The 24,093-nt window shown below is 32.0% G+C and overlaps 3 protein-coding genes across 8 annotated transcripts; 1 reads left to right on the top strand and 2 right to left on the bottom strand.

Moving 5' to 3' along the window:
* Nucleotides 1-641: 641 nt before the first annotated feature.
* On the bottom strand, nt 642-3,391 carry LOC145062511 (uncharacterized). 4 transcript variants are annotated; one of them, XR_013687586.1, is made up of 5 exons: nt 2,353-3,391; nt 2,033-2,072; nt 1,832-1,901; nt 1,697-1,746; nt 642-1,125 (listed from the first exon to the last, which is right to left on the bottom strand). XR_013687586.1 is itself a non-coding variant. In XM_079010106.1 (3 exons), the coding sequence occupies exons 1-3, from the start codon at nt 2,167-2,169 to the stop codon at nt 1,000-1,002; spliced, it is 333 nt and encodes a 110-aa protein (XP_078866232.1). In that variant the 5' UTR covers nt 2,170-2,304; the 3' UTR covers nt 642-999. The 4 variants fall into 4 exon arrangements, 1 of the variants encoding a protein (XP_078866232.1); XR_013687587.1 differs by having other exon boundaries at nt 642-1,901; nt 2,353-2,443; nt 2,612-3,391; XR_013687585.1 differs by having other exon boundaries at nt 642-1,901.
* Nucleotides 3,392-10,680: 7,289 nt separating this feature from the next.
* LOC145061337 (P-loop containing nucleoside triphosphate hydrolases superfamily protein) lies at nt 10,681-14,053 on the bottom strand. 2 transcript variants are annotated; one of them, XM_079008776.1, is made up of 10 exons: nt 13,825-14,053; nt 13,534-13,606; nt 13,321-13,430; nt 12,995-13,138; nt 12,781-12,889; nt 12,383-12,702; nt 12,232-12,305; nt 11,586-12,149; nt 11,187-11,484; nt 10,681-11,076 (listed from the first exon to the last, which is right to left on the bottom strand). In XM_079008776.1, exons 1-9 carry the CDS (start codon nt 13,934-13,936, stop codon nt 11,209-11,211), a joined length of 1,782 nt encoding a protein of 593 aa, XP_078864902.1. In that variant the 5' UTR covers nt 13,937-14,053; the 3' UTR covers nt 10,681-11,076; nt 11,187-11,208. The 2 variants fall into 2 exon arrangements, with proteins under 2 accessions (XP_078864902.1, XP_078864901.1); XM_079008775.1 differs by having other exon boundaries at nt 10,681-11,484; nt 13,825-14,052.
* Nucleotides 14,054-14,141: 88 nt separating this feature from the next.
* LOC145061339 (uncharacterized) lies at nt 14,142-15,963 on the top strand. 2 transcript variants are annotated; one of them, XM_079008778.1, is made up of 8 exons: nt 14,142-14,260; nt 14,337-14,662; nt 14,745-14,838; nt 14,951-15,069; nt 15,154-15,261; nt 15,339-15,434; nt 15,526-15,583; nt 15,716-15,963. In XM_079008778.1, the coding sequence occupies exons 2-7, from the start codon at nt 14,354-14,356 to the stop codon at nt 15,580-15,582; spliced, it is 783 nt and encodes a 260-aa protein (XP_078864904.1). In that variant the 5' UTR covers nt 14,142-14,260; nt 14,337-14,353; the 3' UTR covers nt 15,583; nt 15,716-15,963. The 2 variants fall into 2 exon arrangements, with proteins under 2 accessions (XP_078864904.1, XP_078864903.1); XM_079008777.1 differs by having other exon boundaries at nt 14,151-14,260; nt 14,354-14,662.
* The last annotated feature ends 8,130 nt before the right edge of the window (nt 15,964-24,093 follow it).

The following is a 24,093-nucleotide window of genomic DNA, read 5'->3' as shown; positions in this document are numbered from 1 at the left end:
AATGGTAAATTAAAACTAAAAACTAATTTTATCTAAATTAATTAATAAGTAGGGGTTTTCTCTAGTTTTACAAGACTAGAAACTTACTAACTATCACTTAATCTAAAAGCTAGAAAAGCAAAGAATTAACTAGATTCAATAATGGGAAGGACTTCTGTTTAGTTCAACTCAATTGATCCTATGGTTGATATTATGGTAATTGTGCAATGGATTAATTCTTCTATTGGTTACCAATTCAAGTGATTAGATTCACATTCACTGCACTAATCCTTAGAGAACAAATTAACTCAAACAGTGATCAGTTGTCTAATTTAATTTAATTCACTAGATTATTTATTCGGGTTAATTTAGACTTGTAATAGCTAACTAATTTGGTCCTTTAGTTAACTTCTTGTTGATGGTCATCACACAAGCTAATACATGAATTTACCTATTTTTCTTATTAATTCTAGTTTCATGTTCATTAATCCTAGTCATATGATGAAGTGGTCACATAAGCATATGAGGTTGACAATTAAAAGATGTTCATACTATTTAATTATCTTCCTATTAACAGAAAAATAGTTATTATTCACACACAAGGTTCTTTAACAAGCTAAAATCAACAAAATCACCAAAATTGAATTAATCCTACCATAAATCAAACCATAGTATCAATAATGTATCCCCAAACAGAAGTTTAAGAGTTTTAGCTCATGATTGAGGTAATTAACAACAATAAAACAAATTCTAATTATCTAACCATAATGGAAAACAAAAGATTAAGTAGAATGATGACAATTTGTCTCAAATCTTCTTTGGAATTGGATTCAAGGTTGTATCTTCGTTCTCTAGGGTTCTTCTGACTCTTCAATCGCAACTATTCTCTCCAGAAGGGTTCCAGAATGTCGAATGTCGATCTGAGAAGTTATCTTTATAGATGCGAAACGACTCGTCGAGTCCATTTCCGACTCGCCGAGTCCATCTCTTAATTCCCGTACACGATAAGTCCCGGAGTCTTTATCTTCTCGAATCTTCGATCAGACTCCGAGTAGGTGTTGTTTTTGGTGGTTTTCTTCCTTGTTCAATTCCCGAGCTCCCAACTGCTTCTCCTGCTTCCTTTTGCTTCCGAGCTTCACTTTTGGACTGAAAACACAATTCAAGCATTATTAAGTACATTTTGTCCAATATATGCAATAAATTAGCTAATAAACGATAAAAATCTATACTTATTATGAGGCTAAATATGCAAATACCAGTAATCCAACCGGTAGGTTGTGGACCCAACATGCAGTATGTATTATGTATATATGTTATGTTGTGTGGTACCTTGGGGGAGACTCACTAAGCTTCGTGCTTACAGTTTGATTTTATGGTTTTAGGTACATCAGATGATTGGGGCAAGGCGAAGGCATGATCATGCACATCCTTCGGGTTTTATGAAATTTGTTCTTAGGAAAAACTCTTATTTACAACTTTGACAATTGGGAACTATACTTTGTAAACATTATGGTTTTTGAGTTGGTTTTAAAATTGAAAAATTGTACCTTGATTTTTGGGATGTTAAAAGTTGACAAAATTATAGCCTAATGACAGTGAATGTTATACAAATCGATATCACTTATTGTTCTAAACCTAGTAATGAAGCTTTTGCAAACCTGAGCTTTCTTGAGAAACATGTTTGAATTTGTTCGAACCATACTTTCTATAGTCTTACCATTTTTAACATCTAATACCAAAGAAAGGGATCGGTAGAGGAAAATTGACCTGTGATGGACAATAGAAATCATACATTGACTTCTTCCATAGGATATTCCAAAATTACTAATTTTATCTGATCATATGTATTTACCTCATTGGCGACTAAAACTGTTAGAAGAAATTCCCTAAAATGGTTGCATTTGATGAACCAATAGTTGTCCCTATAATCATAAAAAATAATGGAGTTAACAGTGAAAGTAAATATGAAAAAACATACAATTTCCAAGTGTAATTGATTTGACATGTTTGAAGGGTATTGGAAAAGGTTCTCATCAACAAAAACAGGGCTTACTGAATTGTTCTTACTTCTTCCCAACATGTTCTTTCATTTTCTGTAAGATAAAGAAATGAAATCAGTTTATTAGAAGGGTGTTTCCATCTTTGCCTCGACTGTAAAAGGTGAGGTAACAGGGTAGTATCGATGAACATGCTGCATGTTTTTATCAACTAAGAACTTGGAAAAGTTCCATTGAATAGCTCATCCAAGAATTCCATAGAAGGCATATTTCAAGAACTCGCAAACTGGAGCAACATCTACCAAATCAATTTATGAAACTACTTGAGTATATATGTTATAAAAAACAGGAGTATACAATACCAAGGGATTCTTACCAATTCATTTGATATGAAGCATGTTCCATCCTTGCTAAAACTAACATCTTTTTTCACAATGATGTAATTCAAATTCACCACCAAGGGATCCCTATATCATTTGAGATATATGATGCTTCAAGTTTCTTATTACTTAATAGAAAGGTTGAAATATAAAGATAATAATAAAAATCAGCAGTACTTTGTTTACATAACAGCTAAGAATACATTTTATATTTAAATTGACTACATGTGAAAAGGAAAAAGAAATAGGGTTAACCTTCATTTAGGGAAGACGAAAATGATTCCAGAAAAAAATGAAGATGAGAGAATGACGGAGGAGATAGCAACTCACAACATAACATGTCGATGATGGTGGTGACAGATGTTATCTCCAACTCAATCTATCTTGATTAATTTTATGTTTGATCAAATGAGAGAGAAGAGAAGGAGGCATTGAGTCTAGATCCACCAATAGGGTTTGGGTTGACGATGGATGGTGTTGATGCTGGTGACGGTGAAGGCGGATACACAATCACTGCCTCACATACCCAAAAATCCAAAGAAGAAAGAAACGGGGGTAGAGTGGTGGCCAATGCTTGTGAGGGTTTTCGGAGAGTAGCAATTGGTAGTGTTGAAGGTCGTTATGCTGACCGTGGATGGTGGAGACTCTCTTTGAGATAGAAGAAAGTGGAAGCATACCATATGGAAACGGATTGGCCAACGGTGGCCATTCTTGCTCTCCGGCGACGACATCACTGACCTATAGTAGCAACGACATATTGACTTCCTTCACCCACTTCCTCAGCTCTCTCTCTCTCTCTTTATCTCTATCTTTATCTCTATCTCTCTCTCTCTCTGTATCTGATCTCATTCCGTCTCTAGCGCTTTGGTACACCAATTGATTCGATTAGGGGGAGAAGTTGTTAATAACTAAAGTTCCCTGATGAGTTTATATGTAGCCGCTTCATTTCAGCACCGACCAAGGCGAGGACTAAAGTTGGCAATAAGTGAATATCATGTGGCGGAAGTTTGGATATGCAAAAATTAATTGTTCCTAACGGGAACTCTCTCTCTCTCTCTCTCTCTCTCTATATATATATATATATATATATATATATATATATATATACATACATATATATATATATAATTTTTTGTTATTTATTTATCATATCTTTAAAAAAAAAAAAAAGAATTGTCTGTCCCTTTCCCTTTACCTTCTAGCAACCCACAACACCACTACCCACCTCATCGCTCACTTACACCACTACCCACCCATCACAATCCTCATCATAAAATGAATAACAAAAGATAAATTTTGCATAAACCAAACCAATTGAAAAACTAAAATTGGAAACCATGACTACAATTGCAAAACTAAAATTGAAAACCACTCATCCCATCTGAAACTGCCATTGCAACCCTGTGAAACACCACCACCATCTAAACCATTGCAATCCTTAATGGAAAATTGATACCAGAAATCAAAATGAAAAGCAAAATTCAGAAACCAAATCAAGTTAAAACCCTTGTAACCAGAATCAAAATTAACCCATGTAACCAAAATCGAAATCGATTTCTTCATATCAAGACTCCCCAAAACCATAACTGAAATCGATTTCTGGGTGAGACTAATTTTGCTTTCATGGTAGAGAATATAAAGAAAGAAATAGGGTTTGTATTTTTGGGTGAGAACCCATGAGACAAATCAATTTGGCCAGTAACCACAGCCATGGATTGAATCGATTTCAGCAAGAGACAGATTGAATTTCAGTATGAGATGGAAACCCTACATCTGTTTGCAGGTTTGAGCATCCATGGGTAGTCAATGGTAGTAAAAGTTGATGGTAATGGTGGTGCTCTGCAGAGAAGTGTATTTCATGAGAGAAGTGGATTGGTGGTCTTATGGGTGGCAGAGGGGCAACATAAATTTTTAGTGGTGGAGCTTTGGTGACAATAAAATCAGACGGGGAGAGAGACAAAGATGTTGTGTATAGGGGTGGGTATACCTTTTTTTACTTTTTCTTTAAACTATAATAATTAAAATGTAATGAAAAAAAAATATAAGGATAGTAAGGTCATTTTATATCTTTTAGGGATGAAAAATATAATAAAACTAAACCATAAGGATCGTCCGAGTGCAAAAAAAATGTTAAGGACCGACCCTATCTAATTAGAACTAATATTATCAACAAATCTAATCATAAGATGTAAGAATCCACTATTTAAGTTTATGGGTCTTTAGATATCATGCGACAGTAAGCACGATTGATTATCTCAGACCAACCAAAGTTGTTATTTTTTCTTATTGTTGTTGGGCTGGTTGATGACAAAAGGTAAGGAATAGGGAGCGCCAAATTTAGGGTTTGGAAGGAGAGCTCTTTGTGGTTTTCAGTATGGAAAAATGACATATAAGGGAAATCGTTTTTGTCGCTTTGTTCACATGTAGACAACCTTTTTTATACATATTTGATCATTTAACTTATTAAATGTATTCACATATTACTATTGTCACCGACTATCTCATGTAACAATAGTAACATGTGAACACATTTAACAAAGTAAATGGTCAAATGTGTACAAAAAACAGAAATAGCCTAAATGTGAACAAAACGGAAATTTATTACCCTGATAAGTCAATTTATTCACTTTTAGTAACAATTTTATTTATCATTTTTTTTATATTATTTTTCCAAACATTATTTTTAAAGTATCCATAATGATTGATTATTTATTTCATTTATAGTCTTTTGATCTGACAAATTAATTTTCTACTAATTTATTTTTAACAAAAACTTATTATCATAAATACTAATTAAATATTGATTAATTCTAAACTTTATTTTTTAATTAATAAATATGTTTTTGGTGAAATATTATATATAGTCTCTTATATATTTTTTTGTTTCTAAGCATATGTAATATTTTTAAAGAAAATATTATCTAACAATAAATTAAATAAATTAAATATATAATAATAAGTATGGAAGGTCATTTAAAAAAAAATAAAAAATTAATATTATGTAGCAAATAAAAAACAAGAAAAATCTATATAATGTAAATGTTTTAAAATTATTACAACTTTTTTATATTTTTTAATTAGAAGTTTGTAAAGTTTAATTTTTTTAATACAATGTTCTAAACTAGTATTTAACGAAAGTATTTTAAAATGTTATAAAAAGTATTAAATTGTCATACAAAATCTATGAAATACTTTAAAAATGTTGTAAAAGAAAGATTAGAAATAATTGTATTAAAGTTATAAAATAATTGTATGAAAATGTAAAAAAAAATTAAAAACTTGTAAAGAAATTTTAAACATTTAGAAATATTTGGTTTAAAAGCATATATATATATATATATATATATATATATATATATATATATATATATATATATATATATATATATATATATATATATGAAAATTATATGAAAGTAGAGAAAAAATTAGAAAAAAATATAAGCAAGGTTTAAAATATTTATTAGATAAACCTATAAAAAAATATCATAAAAATGTTGTAAGAAACTATAAAAAATCTTAAAAAAATTATAAAAAAATTTAAAAATAAAAATAAAAAATTGTTCACATTTAGGCAAAAAAGAAAATTTGTATACATTTGATTATTTAACTTGTTAAATATGTTTATATATATCATTGTCACATGAGATAACAGATAACAATAATAATATGTGAACACATGTAACAAGTTAAATGATCAAGTGTAAATAGAAAAAATAAAATTTATTTAAACGTGAAAAAGATGAAAAAATAATTACCCAACCAAGTATGTGTCGTATTTCTTTTAATGAAAAATTTGCTTTCAGTATTTTTCAATGCCTTTTTCAAGCCAAGGAGTTTATTAACTCAACTCATCTTTTTTTTTTTTGGAAACGGCTATCGATTTTATAAAAGAGTCACACCTAGCAAGAAACTAGATGAGCCCAGCAAAAAAAAATACAACAGAAAGATTACATGAGAGAAAAGAAGGAAATATAGAAATACACCACTTAAAAATGAGCAAATGGAGACACGGTCCAATCACACCATCGAATATGCCTCATTGATCCCCTATATTTTAACCAATAGAGAACCAATTCTTGTATGTAATCCATAACCTGAGTCGGCCTCCTTTTCACCTGGTTGAAGATCCTCTCATTCCGGGCTTTCCAAATACTCCAGATCATGCCATAACATATCAGCGTAAGTATTCTCCGCTTCTTCGTGCACTGGCTCCAATTGGCTACAAAGTGTAAGAGTGTGTCTAAGTTATCGATACCTCCTGGATTGATACCACACCAATTCATTATCCAATTTCGCACACTAACTGCAAACTCGCACTGAATGAGAATATGGTCTGCAGATTCAACACCATTTAGACAATACCCACAAATTATTGAGGGTATTTGAACACCTCTACCTTCCAATGTCTGTGCTGATGGGATTCTGCCCCATTTGGCCCGCCAAATGAAACACAACACTTTGAGTGGGACTTCTTTCAACCATTCAATTCTAGGTCCTGGTAAGGTGGGGGTAAATTCGTCCATTTTTTTCCGGAGATCCTCCACCGTATACAACCCCTTCGTACCAATTTTGCAACTCCAAGTGTCCAATCTGTTTGATATACGAAATTGCCCCAAAGATCCTTCAAGATGTATTAGGTTTCGATTCAAATCTGGTGCCATGGGATCCGATTTCCAATTCCATGTGAATCCATCACCTGATATGCGTTCATCGGCTTTATTAAATAAAATATTGGTTAATTTAATAATTAATTTTTTATTTATTTAATTTTATTTTAGTTAATAAATAATAAATAAGCATTTATTTACTTATTATTGTTGGTAAATATAAGTTTGTATCATATCAATATATTATTTATTTGGTCTCATTTATATTTTCTTTTTCATGTGACCTCGTATATTCATAAATAATTAATAATATGAAAAATTATTTATTTCATCTTATTTAAATTTTCTTTTTTATGTGAGCTCGTATATTCTCAAATAATTGATAATATAAAAAAAAATTGTGTTAAAGGAAAACATAATAGTTACCCTGGACAAGCAAGTGTAAGGATATTGTAAACACATTCTTGCATACAAAATACGAATCAATTATTTCTTAGGATTTAATGGTAATTATTAATTGAAAAATTAAATATATATATATATATATATATATATATATATATATATATATATATATATATATATATATATATATTCTATTTATCTTCCTACTCATATAAGATATGACATGTATGATAATTAAAAGAATGATTTGAAGGATTTTTAAAATGATAAAATAAGACCCAAAAACAAATAAAATTTCTTTTCAAGAGCAAGTAAGGCTTCTTAATATAGATAAACGATAGATCTTGTATTTAATCCATTAAATTATGGTTTACGATTGCTTTTACATGCTAATAAAATTGTAGTTAGTTAACTAATGATGATGAAACAAGGAAGAAGATGTATTGGAGATCGACACATCCATGATCCACCCTCATCCCCACCACACGTCTCCTCTTGCTTTTCTTTTATTAATATATACACACAAATCAAAAATCAAAAATCAATATATAAATAATTGCGTACCCTACCCTACCAATTCGCAATCGTACGGAACCCTAATTAATTGACCGACTTACTTGTTTAATACAAAATCCTTTGACTAAAAAAAACATAATTAATTTCATAATTATCACTATTTTGATTATAACACAGTTACTTGGTGATGATAGATACTAGAAGTAAAGACTTATGTGAAATGCCGAGCAACCGAAAGGAAAGCTCAATGCAAGAAAAGTAGTGTCTTCTTTAAAGAAGATGGAAATACATTAATACAAAGATAAGAGAAATCACTCAAAATTTTATTGCAAGGCGGTGAAATTTGGTTTGGATCAGGATCAAGCAATAATGTCAAATTAAAGCACTATTTCGAATTATGATCAAAACTTTGGTTCGGGAAACGATGGCAAAATTCGTGATTTAAGAAAGTTTGTCGTTTAACTACTTCAAAAACCCACCATTGATGAAGTTCATCAAAAAAAAAAAAAAAAACTTGCTCTACCATTAGACGCGATTGCATTAATATGTGAAAAATTAATGAAATGATCAAAAATTTATTTTTAAAAAAAAAAGTATTCGGAATAAATTTAATTTCCGATGTTTGTACTTTGTACTAGTCCTCGTGGTTCTCCGGGTTCTTTCCTTTGTGTTACCATTCTTTGGCTAATCCTCGTACTTACAAGGGAAAATGACTTTTAAGGGTAACAAAGTATTAGACTTGTATAAAAAATATTTTTTGTACACATATCACCAATCAACTATATCTTTTGTATACATATGACCATTAAACCTCACATTTGTTCAAAAAATACCATTATATTACCGATAATAATAGGTCATGTCATGTGGCTGCTGACGTGGATTTTACTGTTTATTATGTACACATTATATCATTAAACTATTTTTTGTACATATTATACCATTAAGCTTTTTTTTTGTACACATTTTACCATTAAACTTTTTTTTATACACATTTTACCATTAATGTTATATAATTTATTGAAAAAAAATATTATTTCAAAAAATACATATCATTACATAAAAGTAGGTTTCCCATCACTTGATGTGGATTTTACTGATTTTCTAAATTTTAATAAACTTATCATTATAAGTCATTTTCCTATCGGTAAACAACGACATAATTTAAATGCACTTTTTTAATCATCAACCATAATCAAGAAGAGGGGTGATTATAATAAGGTAATATGTACAAAATGTTTCATGAGTTTATAAGTGTGCCTCAAACGTAGTTTCCTAAGAAAAGGACTTATAAGAATATGTTTACTAGACATTAGCTAAAATAATGAACAATTGAGTATTTTTTCGCCACTCCAGATAAAAGTCTCAAGTTCAAACCTTGTGGGTTTCAATTGATGTATGACCAACATAAATTCACAATATAGTTGTAAAAGAAAGTTCTTAGTATCATTGTAAAAAAAAACAAACCGTTTCCCCCAAACCTTACAAAATCAGGGAGTCACAATAGGTGATGGAAAACTCATTTTAGGTAAAAATATGTATTTTTTGATATGATATTTTTTGAAAAAATATATATAAGATTAATGGTAAAATGTGTAAAAAAAAGTTTAATGGTAAAATGTATAAAAAAAAATTAATGGTATAACGTGTACAAAAAATAGTTTAATGGTATAATGTGTATATAATATACAATAAAATCCACGTCAGCAGCCACATGGCATGCCACGTGGCATGTTACATGGCTGGTGGCCTACTATTACCGGTAACATAATGGTATTTTTTGAACAAATTTGAAGTTTAATGGTCATATGTATACAAAAGCTATAGTTGATTGATGATGTGTACAAAAAAAAGTTCAGTAGTAGTTTTTGTACAAGTCTAATACTTCGTTACCCTTAGAAGTCATTTTCCCTACTTACAAATGAAGAAGTTAACAATTATATTTGAATTGTTTGGATATTCACACACAGAAAATATAGATAAACTTTTATATTACATAATAAAAAGGGTTTAGGTCATTTTTTGTCACTTAACTTTTGGTTTTGTGCTTATTTGGTCACTTAACTCTTTTTAAATTTCAAAACTTTGAGCTCATTTAGTGACTTAACTTTTGGTTTGGTCACTTTACTTTTAGATTTGTGCTCATTTAGTCACCTAACTTTTAAAATTGTGCTCATTTAGTCACTAAAATTTTGAAAAAGTTTAAAAGTTTAGTGACTAAATGAGGACAATTTTAAAAGTTAGGTGACTAAATGTGACCAAACCAAATGTTAAGTGACTAAATGAGCACAAAGCCAACAGTTTGATAACTTTTTAAAACTTAAAAAGAGTTAAGTGACCAAATGAGCACAAAACCAAAAGTTAAATTACCAAAAATGACCTAAACCCTAATAAAAACTTATAAATTACAAAACAAAGGTTTTTCTATATCTTTTGATAATATGTCGAATATATATATATATATATATATATATATATATATATATATATATATATATATATATATATACCGTCATAGATGGACAATTATAAATACTATATAAACCGGTTTGTGACGACATTTTTTCATTGTCGGTATTACACGCATCATTAACTTGATTGTGCAAAATTAACTTTAATATATTGAAATTGAAAGATGAAAGATATAAAAGAAACTTTTAAGAAACTGTTGCATGATATTTATAGTTCTAACAATCAAGGTTGTCGAAATCAAAATCTTATATATAACTGATTTCCATTTTACAAGATTGTGATCGTAAGATTGAATCAAACCGTAAGATCCTACGAAAAACATTTAAAAACATAAAAAATACATTTCTATCAATCGATTAACTATTCAATAAACAATAAATAGTTTAAAACATTAAAAAAAAAATACATATCAAATACATCATTTAATTATTTAATGATAAGCAACACATTCTGGTTTGACTTTCGTTGACCATGATCCGATTCGATTTTAGAACCGATCTGAATCTGGAAGATAAAAAATCAGGTTGTGCACCTATATGTGGCATAACTAAAGTCACATATTCTTCTTAAAGCAATGGGCCATTCGAGAGGATTAGGCTAATAAAAGCGAGGTCATTCGTACTTTCAACATCATCATCACATCACATCATCATCACATCAATGACATACCACCCACATAGCCAGCCAATACATAAAGCTACATTTACCCTTTTCTCCCTGGACCCATTCACAGATTCTCATTAACTTCCACTCTATTTTATAAAATTAAAATTAAAAAACCAAAATTTGGGTCCATTTTACATCTTTTCTTGCCAACTCAATCTCACCTGTCACAAAGTGCCACGTGTCTCAATCATAATCAGTTAGTGTCTTTCTCTTCTTCTTCAAATCCAAACCCCCTCTCTTCTGTGTTTTCGTTTTCTCTTCCCTTTTCCTTTTTTCCGTATGCTTCTTCTGGACAGATCTACCCACCAAAGACGGCTGTTCCTTGAGCCCAAAACTTCTTGCCACGTGTCCCAAGTGAAGCTTCTTCACCATGAATATACTCTTCAACTCCCCACGATGCGCACTGTATGCTCTCACCCACGAACAAAACGCATTCTGCCCTAATTTCTTCATCTTCCCCTGCATTAATTTTTACCCAAAAAAAATATATATTAAAACTCAAGGATCAAAAACGTAATTTAACAAGGAATTAAAACAAGATTGTTGAAATGAAATCATACCTCCTTAAAGATGAAGGATTCAAGGGACCTCTGCAAAGAAACCACCCATGGATGCATCTCGACTGAGACAAACTTTTTCACATGGTGATGGTGTTTTAAATTTAAACCATGTAAAGGAAAACCATCTAGAAGTTTGAGAAGAGGGTATTCTGTTAACATTACACCATGTTTTTGAAGCTCTTGTAGATAATCAACTTCAATTGGTTGAAGAAACAACAAGGAATCCCCTTTTTCACCTAATCGAGCAGTTCTTCCAACTCTATGAACATACTCAGTTGCTTCACCAGGGGAATCATACTGAATAATGCAACGGACTTTTGGAAAATCTAGACCTCTTGCAGAAACATCTGTTGATAATAAAAGAGCTGATTTTTCAGTTTTGAAAGAATTGAATGTTTTGACTCGATCTTCGTGCTTCATGTTTCCATGTAATCTTAAAATGTTACATTGCACAAATAGATGTTTATTTTCTGTTTCTGTTTGTGAATTTGATAATCCATGAAATTGACTTAATAGTGCATGATGGAAATCGACTGCATCACATGTTGAGAAGAATACCACAATCTGAAATCACAAAAGAAAGAGTCTTTATGTATACAGCACTTTATCCAGACAAACATCATTACCTTTTTAAGGATGGCTTTACCTTTTGAGAAGGTTCTCCAGTGAATAAATTCTTTAGAATGGAAAGGAGCACCACAAGACGAGAGCCACAAGGTACTGGATATGAGTAAACTATAAGAACAATGTAATTGAAGCTTATGAAACTATGAAAGTAATTTTTTTTTTTTAATTACCTTTGACATATCTCTGATTCAGTTGAGCTGGAAGATTATATTCCTCATTTGAAGCAACTGATACTTTCCCAGAGTTCTCTAATCTTTCAATCGCATCAGAAATCAATGATGTAGTTTGCTTATTAGATGGTTGAATCTTTTTTTCATCAAGACCAATCATAACTGGATCTTCCAAACTGATGTTTGCAAGATGGTTGACTTTTTCATTTAAGGTGGCTGACAAGAGCAAATTTTGTCTCACAACTTCAGTATCTTTGCCTTTTGAACCCAAAATATCAAGTATCTCTTCTATCTCTTTACCAAATCCTAGTTCAAGAATCCTGCATATGGATTGTGAATAAAGATCAAACATGTGGAAAAGAAATACAGTTTCCCAAATGGGATTTAAGAAATCAAACCTGTCTGCCTCATCGAATATTATCCATCGCAAATTCTTATGAACAAATGATGCTGTGTGCTTTAAATGATCCAGTAAACGTCCTGGAGTTGCAACAAGAATTGATATTCCTGTACACAAATGATCATGTTTATGTTATAATTGTTGAAAACTGAAAAGGAAATACTTTGATCTTTTTAGAATCTTGATGAAATAAGTAATGAAAAAGTTGTTACCTTTACGCAACCTGGCTTTCTCTTTTGACCTGTTTTCACCACCCATTATATAACCTGGAACAATCCAATGGAATCGGTGCAATAACTTCTGTAGATTTTCATATACCTGCATGCATAGCTCGTGTGTTGGTACAAGTACCAATGCTGTTATCAAAGTTGAATTTAAGTTAGCACCTATTGAAACATGAATTTCTATGTTTCTGTTTATAGCAAGATCATGGTGGATCATATTCAAACTATATATGAAGTTTCTCATCCTAACAACTAAAAGGATAAGGAAATGAATGGATGGAACAATAATTCATATGGATACCAAGAGCACATACCAAAAGTACCATCAGATCGCTGAATCCTAGGATCACACTTTTGCAACTGATGAATGACAGGAGCAAGGTATGTTACAGTTTTGCCTGTGCCTGTAGCTGCATTAACGAGCCTGTAATTGTTCATTCAGAAGCAAAACAATCAACAGATTAAAGAGATGGACAAAAAAAAACGAAGAAATGAGAGATTTAGACAGAGATTGGGAAGGAAATTACACATGTCTTCCTGAGAGAATAACTGGAATAGCTTGTGCTTGAACTAATGTCGGAGCTTGATAGCCCATCCTGTCTGTCAATGCAAGCAAGTAATTCAAGTCACAATAGAGGTAAACTGAAAAGCATCATACAAAATCGATCCAATCGTGGGAAAGAGGGAGTACAAGTCGCAAGATTCATCCTTTTTCCCTATTGGAACTATCGTAATCCTTACTCGTTCCATTGTAATTGTAGATGGAAATTGGAAAGGACGCATATGATGTGTTCTTATGAAGACATGCTTAGACATACCTCGAAGCTGGTCACATAAGGCAGGGTGAAGCCCAAGACTAGAGAAATCACAGGAAGCGAAAATCTCCTTTGGTTGCCCAATACTATTCTTCTTCACCTTCCCGTCCTCCATTGCTAATTTCGTATCTCGTTGCTGCTTCTACTAAACTAGGGTTTATAGTTTATACCATAAAACCCTTTTGCGTACCATTGAGCGACGACAACATTCGGAAATTTCGTTGCTTACAGTGCACCAACAACCCCCTGACTTTATTTAACTACATTACTATCCCTCCAGATTTTAACTATTATATTATTACCCCCTGTAACTTTGAAAATTTCTGATTTGAGTTCATGTCTGAACATAATAGTCAAACTCTTCAGTGAATCATCCAAACCAAACGAAAAACAAAATCAGTGATTCCATTGCATACCTGTTCTGATAGAAATCACATTGGTAGGGACTTGTTCATCAATTCGATTCGTGTATTCCATCTTCAACAGAAATTCTATTTACAAGTTAATGATTTTAGGGTTTTGATCACTTCAGATGGAATCACAAAACGGTGGGATTGGTGAGATTGATTATCTGGAGAAAGGGTTATTGTCCGACACGCGTGAAGCTAACGATGGTGAAGATGACGATGAGCCCATACTATATTCTGCAAGCTTTGAAGAAGCTGAGGATGATTTCATAAAGCTTAAGACGACACAGTGGATACTTTATTCGTTGCTATTGATTTTGGCATGGGGTTTCGGCTTGCTCATGTTCCTGTACATTCCCGTTCGTCGATACATACTCCGGCGTATGATACAATCACGAAAGCTCTATGTCACCCCCAATTCCATCGTCTACAAAGTAATCAATTTTCATCAACAAGTACGCTGTCTTTTCGATTAATGGCAAACAAGTAGTGATTGTGATGATTTTTATGACACAGGTAACTAAGCCAGTTCCATTTCCATGTTTTGGGGTCTTGAAGAAAGAGAAACATGTTCTGTTACCTTCTGTTGCTGATGTTGTGATTGAACAGGGTATGTTAATATGCTCTTATCTAACACTAAATTGATTAATCAGACTTCCATTATCTTTACATGACATTCTGGATTATCTTTCTTGTTGATTCTAAATAATCATCATACTCAGGGTATCTGCAGTCTCGTTTTGGTGTCTACTCCATTAGAATTGAGAATGTTGGTGTAAGAAGGCCACCAAGTGATGATGTTCAAATTGAAGGCATTGTCGATCCTCGAGCATTCAAAAAGGTATCCTTAAATTAAACGCCATTTGTTGTTGATTAGATGTTGAAACTTGAAAGTCGTATCATGTTTGTTAATGATTTTGTCCAGTTTGTGCTGATGCGACTTTCAGAAATGCGAAATCAAACTTTCTCTAGGCAAGTTTCAACCTTGGAAGATGCCAGTTCTTCAAGAAATGTCCAATCATATGCTGCACCGGTATGCATCATATATTTTCTCACCAGTCTACTAAAATGTTTAGTATGTGTCATTGTTTATCCCTTGGTAAATGGCAGATGTCTCCCTTGCAATCCATTGGGCGTGATATTCTCTCTCCTGTTGGTGAATTTGGAATACTACAAAAGCTAGAGGAAGTTGACAATTCTCTTAAGGTAAACTCAGTTCAATAATGTTCTTGAAAATGTGGTTGTAAATCTTTATTATCTTTCTCTTGTTTCATGGTGAAAATATGTCACAATGCAGAGAGTCCAAACATTGATTGAAGAACGACAACCAAAAACATTTGAACATAAAGATTGAGGTGGGTAATCAAATTGCCTTATTCTAAAAGTCTATATGGATTACCTATTTTAACTCATAATTATCACCCTAAACCTAGATTTGATTTCATGAATTAACTAATTCTTGCAAGCATCTGTTCCTAATAACTCAGATTGAAAGGGGAATTTAGTAACGTATGGTGCCACCATTAAACCTTGCAAGTTATTGCATTACATCAAAGATTTGGAATTTGTTAGTTATATGCCTCAAGTAGATCGGCATACATTCATTGTATACTAGGTGTAGGTGTGAGCCCCATGTATTACATGGGTGTATTTAAAACAATTAAATATGTATAAATATTTGAGAAATTTGAATTTATAAGAAAATAAGAAACATATTGAATTACTAAAATTAAAATGTTTTTTCTCTTTTAAATTTAAACAAATCATTTAGATAAAATAATCAAAGCAAATTAATGAGATTTTATTTTAAAAATTTGAAATTACAAGGAAAGTCACTTAATGAAATTAATATGTATTTATTATTAAATTTAAATATCATATGGAATTTAATAAAATAGGAAAACCACAAAATTACATATGGAATAAAAATTAATTCAAAATAACCACAAAATGACATGTGGCAAAATGAATGAGAGTGTGACAAGTGGCAAAAAAACCTTCATTTATTAGAGAAGATTGGTTACTTTTTAAGTTATTAGACATTCGGTTGTAATAGCAAATATGATGGAATGATTTTTGGTGTGATATATATATATATATATATATATATATATATATATATATATATATATATATATATATATATATATCTGTGTGTGTGTGTGTGCGCGCGCGTGCGCGCGCACCCCACCAGAGTTGGTTTCGAGGTGGGAAAATGTTAAGGGTTCGACTATTCGCGTCTTGGCAGACTTATAATCATAGTGTGGATTGGGCTCTTTGTGAGGACTACGGGTTGTCTCTCATCCTGAGTCAGGGGCAGTGTGTAGTTCAGAAGTATCTTTAATATATAGTTCAAGACAATATAAAAAATATTTTTCTAATGAATAGAAAAGAAACTAATATAGACTTATTATTTAACCTATTTAATTCATCGATTTTGCCAAATTTGGCTAATGCCTAATAGGAAAATGTGGTGGTTGAAATTTGAAATATCAAATGATAGAAAGAGTGATAGGGTGTGGGGTATAAAAGCAAGCAATGAATCTTGTAGTTGATTATGGTTGTGTTAGTTGACTGATTTTGAGGAAACTAAATAAACGTTTGAAAAATGCTAACTTTCTCAATCAACAAGATATAGACCCATGAATTTAAGCCATGTTTGGCCTACCAATCCTTTGATTTTTTAGGTTTACATACACCAATTTTCATCCAACAACGAAAACATCAATAGTGCGTATAATATTGCCTTTAAAAACATTTTTTTTCTGTTTTTTGTTAAAATCTTGTGAATAAATAAACATGGCTTTCACAGTTGCTCTCATGTGTCACAAATACTCGCTTGTTGGAAAACTTGGTATATTTTAATGACATTAATGATATTCCATCCCAATAATAATAAGTAGATACAAGGGAAAAAAAAACATTGATATGCAATTATACATATTATTCTTAGAGCATAAAACGATAAACTTTGAATATTTGTTATAAAAAAAATAAAAAATAAAATAAAATAAAATAAAAAACCTCGAAATATGAAACCTTTCATTAATAAATATGGTTTCATTTACAAATAGTTGAAAAAGAAAACATGTATACCCAAATTTCATTGATAAAGATATAAGAAAAATTAACATTGTATTTATATATATATATATATATATATATATATATATATATATATATATATATATATATATATATATATATATATATATTTTTTTTTTTTTTTTTTTGAAACGGCAAATATATAATAAAAGTTAATGCCTCACATCAAAACGATGCAAGGAGAAAGTACAAAACAAAACAGGAAAGGAGAAAAGAACAAGAGAAAAAAGTTACAAACAGAGAAATAGACCGAGATACCAAACTCTCCAATCCATGTTTTTAAATGAACTTCTATGTTTACATCATACGAAAGTTATTGATTTTATCTTTTTCACTGTCTTCTCCGGTACGATAGGGATGTTTCTAAAAACCTTGTGATTTCTGTCATTCCATATACACCATAATCCTCCATATTAAATCGTATTCAACATGCTTCTTTTCTTTTTGCATTTAGACCACCGAGATATGAATAGTAACATGTCTTTGACCGAATAAAATTCATCATGTGAAATTTCACACCAAGATAAGATCGAGTTCATGACGATCTTCGCCACTAGGCATAACAGAAGAATGTGATCGCTCGTCTCTTCATCCAAGTTGCATGACCCACAAATGGTCGATGGCACTGGAACACCCCTAGCTTTTAACGAAACAGATGATGGGATTCTGCCAATCTTCGCTCTCCAAATAAAGCATAAGATTTTATTCGATATTACTTTGCACCATTCAAATGGACTATCACAGACAATGTGACTCGCCATTTCAATCCGTTCACGTAACAATCTTACGGAAAAATGATTATCAACCACAAAATCAGAAGCCCAACAATCGTCATTTGGTTTCCAATATAAAAATCTTTTGGAATCGATGTTGAAATTTTTTAATGCGGTTTTGATTTTGACTATATTTTTCCAAACCCCTGATCTAGATATGTTGGCAAAAGAAGCACGATGCCTTCCATCCAGGTCGTGAATGCAACGTATAACATTCACCCAAAGTGTTGTGTGTTCGTTTTTCAATCGTCACATCCATTTAGCTAGTAAAGAAATATTGAGACTCTTAATCGATCCAAGCCCTGTACCACCCACCTTTTGGGGGGCAATAAGTGTTTCCCATGCCACCCAACTGATGCTTTTCCTTTCCAGGTTGCTACTCCAAATAAATCCCCTCCTGATTTTTTCTAGGGTCTCAATAATACCATTTGGAACGTTAAAGATGGACATGTAGTAGGTCAGGAGACTGCCAAGAACCACTTTTGCTAGGGTTAATCTGCCTCCGAAGTTAAGTGTTTTTGCTTTCCACAATGAGAGTTTAGAATGAAACTTTTCGACAATTGGTCTCCAGGCATTCTTTCGGTTCATGTTTTCACCGACGGGGATACCCAGGTAAGTGAATGGCAGGGATGATGGTTCGCATCCAAGAGGAGCCGACCAGTTCGAGACTTCACTAGGAGATACGCCAATACCAAACACTCTGGACTTGCTAAAGTTTACTTGGAGCCCGGATGAAACATAAAAGCATCTTAAGATTCTTGCTAAGTTGGCAATGTTGCGTCTCGACCATTCACCAATGAATAAAGCATCGGTTGCATAAAATAAATGAGACAAACAGATGTTAGAGTTAGAGAATTTTACACCGTCAAAAATTCCTTTCTCAACCGTAGTTTTCATCGCCACATTCAGCCATTCCATCGCAATGATGAATAAGAAAGGAGAAAGCGGGTCACCCTGTCTTACTCCTTTAGTCATTGAGGATTCATTCATTGGGCTACCATTAATAATCACCGATGCTCGACCCGATTCCAGACAGTTACGAATCCAATATCTCCATTTATTTCCAAAACTCATCTGATTCATAATTGAGTCCAGGTATACCTAATTCACTGAATCAAAAGCTATGGTAAAATTTGCTTTAAAAAGAAGCATCTTTCTTCCTTTTGATTTTGCCCACGAACAAAGCTCGTTAACTACCAAAGGACCTTAACGTATATTTCTTCCTTCAACATATATAAAAGAAAGTAACATTGAATTCTTTATGATAATGCTAAAATGGTATTGAATTTATATTCCTATTTTTTGGAAAAGGAAAATTAAATGTATCAAAATTTATAGTTGTGATTTATAAATAGATATTCATATCATAGAATTATGGAGCTTAGTTTATGCTTTATTCATTGACGAATTGTATTGGATTTTCAGTTTTAAGTGATTAATTTAAAAAGATAACAAAACTTATTATTTTGTTGTAACCATTTGTATAAAAAAAATTATTTTGTTACAGAATTATTTTTTATCTTAACTTAAGCCCTTTTGTACAAATTTTACGAGTCATGCTAGTAGTTGATGTGACAAAGTCGAGAGAAGGTAAACACCATTTCATTTAAGCCCTTTTGTATGAATTTTAGAGGTCATGCTAATGGTTGATCCTAATGGGGAATAATTCTCAGCCACTCATTTATTTTTGCCGCAAAAATCTTTATCGTACTGATGGAAATGAGAAACGAATACACAAGTATTTTCCAACAAAACATGTTTCCTTAAACTATGTTAATCATTATCTTAATATATACAAAAACATAGTTTTTTAGTTTTTTTAATTTTAAAGGAGTTATTTTTACAGAAAAATGATTTTAAATATATCAAAATTCATAATTTTTTATTCTCTATAAATAGACATACATATTAATATAGTTTTAAGATAAATTATTTTTTTTATAGTTTCAGCTATCGTTATTCATAAGTGATTAAAAATTCATCAAATTTTTACTATAGTACATTTGTTAATCACTTATGAATAAAAAAATATGATTAATTTTTTTTACAGTTTAAATATCATTTATACTACTTATTCATATATGAATAGCAAATTAATTGTAACAAAAATCTGATAAATGTTTTATTCATATATGAATATAAATATGACGACAACTATTACACGTTTTATTCATATATAAATATAATATATGACGAAATATGATGTAAAATATATATTTTAGTAAAAAACTTTATTACGTGTTATATTCATATATGAACGATACTTAAACTATAAAAAAAGTTAAGCATATGTTTTATTCATAAAGGAGTAACGAATGTACTGTAATAAAAATCTGATGGATTTTTATTCACCTATAAATAACGAGAGCTGAAACTCTAAAAAAAATATTTTATCATAAAACTATATCAATATGGATATCTACTTATAGAATAAAAAATTATGAATTTTAATATATTTAAAATAATTTTTCCATAAAAATAGCTTTCTAAAAATAAAAAATAAAAATAAAAAAATATGTTTTTTTGTATATTAAGGTAATGATTAGCATAGTTTAAGGAACCATGTTTGGTTGGAAAACACATGTTTATCCGTTATCCATTTCCGTCGGTACGCCTAAGTGTTTTGCGGCAAAATAAATATGTGGTTGAGAATGATTCCCCTATTCTCAACCTTTTTTTCTTAATTGAACTTTATTTCTCTGTGTGTGTGTGTGTGTATATATATATATATATATATATATATATATATATATATATATATATATATATGAGAAATTAAGTAATATATTTACATATAAATTAATTTTGTGTTTCCTTAGAAACAGTAGTTTTCTCTCATTGGTGGAGTATTAATTATTATTATTATTATTTTTTGGCTGAAAAACTACTTTTTTGTGATTAGGGATTATTTTTTTTTTCTTTTTTGAGTGAAAATGGTGTTTCTTTTCCCTTTTCTTTTCGTCTGGTTTGCTTTATGTTTTTACTTTTCTTTTGTTGGAAATGTGCATCGCCATCGGTTTGCTACAGTGACCGACTCTCTCTGAGTTAATCTGCTTCTTCCACGATAGGATAACAGGTGTCTTCTTCCCCTTTCTCTCTTATCTTTCTCCGACGCTACCTTTTATCATCATCGTTTTGGGTTTTTTTCAACCCTTAAGATTCATAGGTTACTCTCCCTCTCTTGATTATTCTCTTTGATGTCTATTCCATTTTTGAAGGTCTACACATTCCTTCTGCTCGATTTTGTTACCCTAAATTCAAGTTGGTGCTTCACTTCCTCATATTCACGTTTTCTCTATTTTTTTGTTGATGATCTGTAGCGAAATTGTTATTCCAACCTTCACATTGCAGCCTTCTCCATTATCTTCGTTCGATGAGTTTTGGGTTTCTCCAGATCCTCGAATTCCCGTCGTCGGCTCCAGCTTTTCTCCACTGGCGACGCCTTAGATCAAAGACTTCAAATATGCTGATTTATGCTATTTCTTGTGTCTATTTATTTACAGGACTATTTTCCCCATTTTATTTCTTCTACGTTTATGATGATGTTTGATTTCGTGTGTTGATGGAAGAGGCCATTTTTAGGAATTTTGTTGCCCTAATTTTACATAAATTGTTTTTTAATTAAGTTTTTGTTACCACGATGTCCCAAATCTTTGATCTCTTTTTTATCTAAATACAATTGTATATTTTATTATGGGATGTGTTTTTCCTTAGGTTAGCTATCGAATTCGTGTGCAAATCATAGCTGATTTAAGCAGAGATGGTTGTATTGATCAAGAGGCTAATTTATGGTGAACAAACTTAACCAACTTCTAGTATTGAAGAACCTTCTGTACACTACGTGATGTATCCCAACACGCGGACTGCCCTCATCTAATTGCTAATTTAATCAAAGATTCTTCAAGTCGTCTATGCAAACCAGGTATGACCATGTACCTTTTTGCTCAATTTTCTCTTCTACACGGTATAAATCAATAGATTTCCGCTTCAGAACATAACTAATTGAATTATTTAGGGGTTAAGGTTTTGATGCTACCCAATTGACTCAAAGGAGTCTTTTTTTGTTAATGACGTCTTGACCTGATATCTGATCAAAGTAGTTGATCAAATCAAGTAGCTTATAACACTTAAATACCTTTTATATGATATTAAAAAAGTATTTATCTAACATCCCGACTCTCAGGTATAATATTTATATATTTATTTTTGGGATTGAATGAGTGACTCAACGAGTTGTATGCCCGACTCATCGAGTAGAATCGGATTGGTCACATGGATTTAATGACCAATTCGACGAGTCAGAGAGCCGACTCACCGAGTTGGCATTGTGTGAGGAAACCCTAAATCTCCGGATTTGTGTCCTATTTAAAGGGCCTTAAGCCCTAATTTCCTCCTCCCTCATCACCCTTAAGCATTGTGAAGAACCCTAATCGAGTTTTAGCTTGTTGTGTGAGAAGGAGAGGCTATCTTGAGCATTTTGGTGCACCTTGAGAGAAGAAGAAGAGAGTATCAAGGCTTGGAGTAAGGAGGGACGTTTGGATCTAGAGTTTCTTAGAGGATAGCTTTTGTTTGAGGTAAAAAGATGTTATCTTGATCATTTTTCTTGTGAGATCTTAATTTGGGGAGTTCTAGGGCTTTTCCCCCATCCATCTTGTGTTATTGAGTCCCTTGAGCATATCTTGAGGTTGAAACCTTAGATCTGGACTATAAGAGGTCTTGTGAGTCTAAAGACCCAAGCTTTATGGGGTTAGAGGCAAGCCTTTGAGCACCAAAACCTTGTGGGAGCTTGTATTGGCATTATAGAGCAAATATGTCATGGATTAATGTAAAGATCGAAGCATTACGTGACATTCAAGCCTTGGGAGACTAGATATAGGGTTTGGAGTGGTAGATCTACCTTAAAACGTCTGAATGAGAATACATACTGAATGGACTCGCCGAGTCAATAAGCTAACTTGACGAGTCGGCTAGGTTTTTCCCGATAAGACTGAACACGCGGTACCTCGGCGAGTTGAGTTGGACTTTCATGAGGGTTCTGAGGAACCTAAGGGACTCAAAGAATCACATAGATGCACTCGACGAGTTGGGTCAACATGGACTGTTGACCTAAGTGTTGACTTCTGTTAACTTTAGGGTTTGGTCAAACTTGAGGGATAGAGGTCATAGAGGGGTAAAATGGTCTTTTACCCATCCCAAGAGTTAAAGAGGGACTATCATGAGTTTATTTAGAGTTGTGATCTTTAAGTGTTAATTAGAGATGCTTATTACATGTAGGCGGGGGTTAGACTATTCGAGGGGTATTCAGTTTCCTTGTTTGCTTACGAGGTGAGTCTTCTCACTATACTTACCTAGAGTGGTAATATTTGTGTGACCGGAGGGTCTTATGTGTTTATATCGAGTATTGTGATATCCTGCATTATGTCTTTGTGATTTATGATGTGTATTATTCTGAACTTACTGAGTTAGGACCGAAGGGTCCACCCGAGTTGTAGGACCGTAAGGTTCCGCTGAGACACATTGACCGGAGGGTCTCATTCGAGTATAGCCACGAGAGGCTAATGGGATGTGTGTGGTATTTTGGGGAATTCACTAAGCTTTGTGATTATCGTGTTATGTGTTATGTGATTGTGATAATGACATCATAACACGGTAATCACAAAGCTTAGTGAGTTCCCCAAAATACCACTCACATCTCATTAGCCTCTCGTGGCTATACTCGAATGAGACCCTCCGGTAAATGTGTCTCAGTGGAACCCTCCAGTCCCACAACTCGGGTGGAGATATGATTTGGAGGATCCTGGATTGTGTTTTGAACAATTTATGAACATGTGTTTTAATAACTAAATAGTTTGGGGGTTTTGTGATTGTGATAATGAAATTAATGTGATTTTAAAATGAAAATTTTGTTTGGAAATTTATGGTGTTATAATTTATTTGTAAATGAGAAGTTACTCCACAAATTCAGACAAAAAACGCAGCACTTTTTA

Source organism: Lactuca serriola, chromosome 7 (assembly GCF_051521515.1).
Source record: "Lactuca serriola cultivar US96UC23 chromosome 7, Lser_US96UC23_V15, whole genome shotgun sequence".
NCBI lineage: Eukaryota > Viridiplantae > Streptophyta > Magnoliopsida > Asterales > Asteraceae > Lactuca > Lactuca serriola.
This window is presented reverse-complemented; position numbering and strand designations above follow the sequence as displayed.

Coding starts and splice junctions, on each gene's coding strand:
- LOC145061337 (XM_079008776.1), bottom strand. CDS start 13,936: ATGGAGGACGGGAAGGTGAAGAAGAATAGTATTGGGCAACCAAAGGAG. Junction 13,607..13,824: donor CTTATGTGACCAGCTTCGAG/GTATGTCTAAGC, acceptor TTGCATTGACAG/ACAGGATGGGCTATCAAGCT. Junction 12,306..12,382: donor GAATCAGAGATATGTCAAAG/GTAATTAAAAAA, acceptor ACTCATATCCAG/TACCTTGTGGCTCTCGTCTT.
- LOC145061339 (XM_079008778.1), top strand. CDS start 14,354: ATGGAATCACAAAACGGTGGGATTGGTGAGATTGATTATCTGGAGAAA. Junction 14,839..14,950: donor TGATGTTGTGATTGAACAGG/GTATGTTAATAT, acceptor CATCATACTCAG/GGTATCTGCAGTCTCGTTTT. Junction 15,262..15,338: donor TCCAATCATATGCTGCACCG/GTATGCATCATA, acceptor GGTAAATGGCAG/ATGTCTCCCTTGCAATCCAT.
- LOC145062511 (XM_079010106.1), bottom strand. CDS start 2,169: ATGTTCATCGATACTACCCTGTTACCTCACCTTTTACAGTCGAGGCAA. Junction 1,902..2,032: donor GAAGAAGTAAGAACAATTCA/GTAAGCCCTGTT, acceptor TTATGATTATAG/GGACAACTATTGGTTCATCA. Junction 1,126..1,831: donor CAGTTTTAGTCGCCAATGAG/GTAAATACATAT, acceptor TTGTGTTTTCAG/TCCAAAAGTGAAGCTCGGAA.